The sequence below is a fragment of the Nansenia antarctica genome, assembly GCF_963989245.1.
Source record: "Nansenia antarctica genome assembly, chromosome: 8".
Lineage (NCBI taxonomy): Eukaryota > Metazoa > Chordata > Actinopteri > Argentiniformes > Microstomatidae > Nansenia > Nansenia antarctica.
In genome coordinates this window covers 10,526,648-10,531,647 of record NC_137678.1, presented here as the reverse complement: position 1 = coordinate 10,531,647, position 5,000 = coordinate 10,526,648, and the positions used below count along the sequence as shown (strand labels likewise).

The following is a 5,000-nucleotide window of genomic DNA, read 5'->3' as shown; positions in this document are numbered from 1 at the left end:
AACAGGCTAACAGCGCCTGTACTGTACGTCAGACGGGCGTTGCCATGGTGACCACAGGCTGGGTGTGAACGAGGGCCGTTGTGACTGTGGACGAGGTCAGTGTGTGAGTGGCGTCTCCATGGTTACGGGCTGTCAGAATGTCAGCCAGAGAGAGAGAGAGAGACAGAGAGAGAGAGAAGAGAGAGAGACAGAGAGATAGAGAGAGAGACAGAGACAGAGAGAGAAGAGAGAGAGAGACAGAGAGAGAGAGAGAGAGAGACAGAGAGAGAGACAGAGAGAGAGACAGAGAGAGAGAGAGAGAGACAGAGAGAGAGAGAGAGAGAGAGAGAGAGAGAGAGAGAGAGAGAGAGAGAGAGAGAGAGAGAGAGAGAGAGAGACAGCGGCACGGTGAATCAGAAGTCCTTCACAGATGATTTGTATTGGTTAGATATGAAATATTCACACGGATTAGTGTGTACGCCCGCACACACACACACACACACACACACACACACACACACACACACACACACACACACACACACCTGTCTTCTATTAAAAACCTTGAAACCCCCCTCCCGCCCCCACACACACACATACGCTTAGGGAGACAGACAGACAGACAGACACACAAACACACACACACACACACACACAGACTAACACACACACACACACACACACACACACACACACACACACACACACACCTGCCTCCTATTAAAAACCTTGAAACCCCCCTCCATCTGTCCTCCCGCCCCTCCCACACCAGACAGGAAGTGCCACTCACGGACACAGGATATGAGGTCGTTGAAGCGGTCCTTGGGGAAGAGGGGGTTCTCCAGCCCCCTGAAGTACAGCTTCAGCACCCCCGCCACCGAGTTGATGTCATGGTTGCTCTCCTCGTCGATCAGGGGGTCGTTACCTAGGCAACCACAGACAGACAGACACCAGGGGGTCATTACCTAGGCAACCACAGACAGACACCAAGGGGTCGTTACCTAGGCAACCACAGACAGACATACACCAAGGGGTCGTTACCTAGGCAACCACAGACAGACAGCAGGGGGTCGTTACCTAGGCAACGGCAGACAGACAGACACCAAGCGGTCGTTACCTAGGCAACCACAGACAGACAGACATCAGGGGGTCGTTACCTAGGCAACCACAGACAGACAGACTTCAGGGGGTCGTTACCTAGACAACCACAGACAGGCATCAGGGGGTCGTTACCTAGGCAACGACCCCACCCTGACCCCACTGCGACCCCAGCCTGACCCCACCACGACCCCAGCGTGACCCCAGCCTGACCCCACCGCGACCCCCCACCGCGACCCCAGTGTGACCCCAGCCTGACCCCACCGCGACCCCAGCGTGACCCTAGCGTGACTCCACCGCGACCCCCCCACCACGACCCCAGCGTGACCCCGCCTTGACCTCTCACCATGACCCCACCCTGACCCCAGTGTGACCTCTCACCATGACCCCAGCATGACCTCTTACCTCGCTCAAAGGAGTTCTTGATGTCGTTGACCTCCACCTGCGACCCCGACACACGGAAGATCCCCTGGTGCTGCAGACCTGGGGGGGGGGGGGGGGGGGACGTTAGGGGGTGTGTGAGTGTTTGTCTGTGTGTGTGTGTGAGTGTGTGTGTGTGTGTGTGTGTGTGTGTGTGTGTTGATTAAAGCCTTACTGAGAACACACACACACAGGGGAGGCTGGCAGAGGTAGAAATCTGAGGTTTTCCCTGATCTGGTATCGACTGGATAGGTGTCATCAATCATTTAGCCTCTTCCTTCAGGAAGTTCCAACATAAGTGCTGTCACCTGTCCAACCCTAGCAGGTCTATGCACACCTCAGGGGTAGTCACCGGGGTGAGGGCGTAGGGGGGGAAATGGAACGGGGCCCAACTCACCATGCAGGTTGATGTAGCGGACGCAGCTCTCCACCAGCAGAGGGATGGCTTTGGTTGAGTCCTACACACACACACACACACACACACACACACACACACACAGCCAGTCAATAAGTTGTCACCCAACACACCCACCACACAGGTACCGGTATACACACACACACACACACACACACACACACACACACACACAGACACACACACACAACGCACAGGTTCACAGAAACACACAGGTTTCACTCACAACGCACCACATGGTTAATTTTTTTTGAGATTCCTGATCAATTTTCTGTGTGGAAAAAAGTAGTTCTACGCAGTTTTTCAGCATCAACACAGCTGTTTCATTATCTGGAGTCTCTAAACGCAGAGTATGATATCTGAACATAACATTTAAACATAAATAACAAATAAATGAAATGGTCCTTTTCTTAGCTATATGAAATATGAACTACATGAAATATCGAACACGAGCAGCTGGCTGTAGCTTCAGAGCTCCCTGTCTGTCTGTCATCCTCTAACATGGATGGAATGGGAGAATATTTGTACAGCATTCGTTTTCATTTCAGGGGTTTCTTAGTCAAAGAAAGAAATCTGCTAAGCCTGCCTGCGTGGTGCTAATGTTATTAGCATAGTGTAGCGGATGAGAGACAATACCATTCACCAGAGGGTTTGTATGGTGGGAACTGGGAGAGGGCCAGATGTGACGTATGAGGCTTTCACACAGGATTTATGTAGTGATTGTTTAGCCTGTTGTAAGGCCAGGTGTGTGAGGGGAGATTAACACTCTGACACTGTGGTTTCACTGCAATCAAAGCTTCACATTCCTTTGTTTCCTTCGACTCCTCAACAGGATATTTACCCCCAGTAATGGACGTGTAACGTGTTACAGCGGCAGTTACCTGGTGTTTGCTGTGGGAGTTCCGTCTACGACTATCAGAGAGACAGAGGGAGAGAGAGAGAGAGAGACAGAGGGGGAGAGAGACAGAGGGGGAGAAAGAGAGGGAGAAGTGGATAAGTGAGAGTCTTCAGAGAGAGGAGAAGATAGAAACAGGTCAACATGTACCCAGAAGACAGACAGACAGACTGGGACATTACCTTGTAGTCAGCATGTCAGCTATGTACCCTGGGGACCACACACACACACACACACACACACACACACACACACACACACACACACACAGAGAGGAAAGTACAGGCGTTTATTGTTAAATTGTTCCGCTCTACTTGTGTTCTTCATACAAGCCCACTGGAAAAAGTGGGGCAAAACAATTATTCCAAATGGAGAGAGAGAGAGAGAGAGAGACAGAAAGAGAGAGACAGATATACAGAGAGAGGAGAGAGAGAGGCGAGAGAGAGAGAGGAGAGAGAGAGAGGAGAGAGAGAGGGAGAGAGAGGAGAGAGAGACAGATACAGAGAGAGACAGAGAGAGAGGAGAGAGAGGGAGAAAGAGGAGAGAGAGAGAGGAGAGAGAGAGGGAGAGAGAGACAGACACAGAGAGACAGAGAGAGAGAGAGGAGAGAGAGAGGGAGAGAGAGGAGAGAGAGACAGATACAGAGAGAAAGAGAGACAGACAGACAGATACAGAGAGAGACAGAGAGAGAGAGAGAGAGGGGAGGAAAGAAGGAAACAATGAATGAAAGAAAGAAAGAAAGAAAGAAGGAAAGAAAGAAAGAAGAAAAGACAGACAGAGAGAAAGGAGGGGGTCCTACCCTCAGCCATGCCTCTCTTCAGCAGGTCGTGTTTGGCCTGCAACTTGGAGATCAGGTTGCTGCCCTCCAGGTACTCACGGAACTTCTGAACACACACACACCTCCACCGTTAACCCTTAACCTTTAACCTTCTGAACACAAACACACCTCCACCCTTAACCTTTAACCTTCTGAACACACACACACCTCAACATTTAATCTTTACCCTTTAACCTTTATTACCCTTTAACCTTCTGAACACACACACACACCTCAACCTTTAACCTTTAACTTTTATTTAACCTTAACTAGGTACCCCCCCAATGACTTACAATGAGTGTGTGTGTGTGTGTGTGTGTGTGTGTGTGTTTTTGAAACATCCTCTGTGTTAATATGGTATGTGTACGTTGGTTGCTGTACAGTCACAAACGTATCTGAATGTCTCCCAATGAACTGACTGCACTGATAGTGTTTATGTCCTTAATGCACTTTGTATTTATGTGGTCATAAATAAAGCATTTAAAATGTGTGTGTGTGTGTGTGTGCGTGTGTGTGTGTGTGTGTGTGTGTGTGTGCGTGTCTCTCACAGTGAAGTAGAACAGCTCAGTCTCCTGCTGGTTGGCCCGTCTCTTGGCCAGGCTGGGCTTGTTGAGGTAGCCGTCCGAGGGGCTGGAGCGTACAGACTCGGAGGATGGGCTGTGGGTGAAACTCTGGGACACGTCACAGTCGTCCAGCACGGTCATGTCCTGCAGCGTGGTCAGGGTGGCCCCCCACGTCTTCTTCACCTGGGGGGGGGGGAGGGGGGAGGGAGAGGCGCTCAAAATGGAGGACCGGGAGGATGGTGTATGGGAAGTTTTATATTTTATAGTTTGGGCATTTAGCAGACGCCTTATTCCAAAGCGACTTACAATCGATACATTTGACTAAGCAAGCAAGTGAATCATCAATCCACCAGTCGTAGCAGGAAGAGTCATTTTTTGTTTTTTTAAATAGTAGACACTGGATAGACATTACAAGTACAAGGGGGTAGTAGAAATCTCATGAGAAACAGCCGGGGGGGAAGTGTGTGTGTGTGTGTGTGTGTGTGTGTGTGTGTGTGTGTGTGTGTGTGAGAGTGTGTAGAGTACTGTACATGGTCTGTTCTCATTCTCCTTGACCTGTCTGCTGCCTTCGACACAGTAAACCACCTGACACTTCTCTCCTCCCTCTCAGAACTGGGCATCTCTGGCTCTGCACACTCCTGGTTTGCTTCCTACCTTCCTACCCTGAGAGCCCTCACCACTGGGGTCCCTCAGGGCTCTGTCCTAGGGCCCCTACTGTTCTCCCTCTATACCACTGGGTTCCCCCAGGGCTCTGTCCTAGGGCCCCTACTGTTCTCCCTCTATACCACTGGGGTCCCTCAGGGCTCTGTCCTA

At 50.7% G+C, this 5,000-nt stretch overlaps 1 protein-coding gene across 1 annotated transcript in view; it reads right to left on the bottom strand.

Annotated features, from left to right (window-relative positions):
- LOC308163840 (SLIT-ROBO Rho GTPase-activating protein 1-like) overlaps positions 1–5,000 on the bottom strand; it is a gene marked incomplete at both ends in the record, with an annotated part of 42,055 nt that overhangs the window by 13,524 nt on the left and 23,531 nt on the right. The window contains 7 exons of the mRNA XM_080538026.1: positions 770–904; positions 1,483–1,560; positions 1,895–1,955; positions 2,794–2,824; positions 2,990–3,017; positions 3,607–3,691; positions 4,173–4,370. Coding sequence (XP_080394152.1) covers positions 770–904; positions 1,483–1,560; positions 1,895–1,955; positions 2,794–2,824; positions 2,990–3,017; positions 3,607–3,691; positions 4,173–4,370 — 616 coding nt within the window. The remainder of the gene's footprint in view (positions 1–769; positions 905–1,482; positions 1,561–1,894; positions 1,956–2,793; positions 2,825–2,989; positions 3,018–3,606; positions 3,692–4,172; positions 4,371–5,000) is intronic.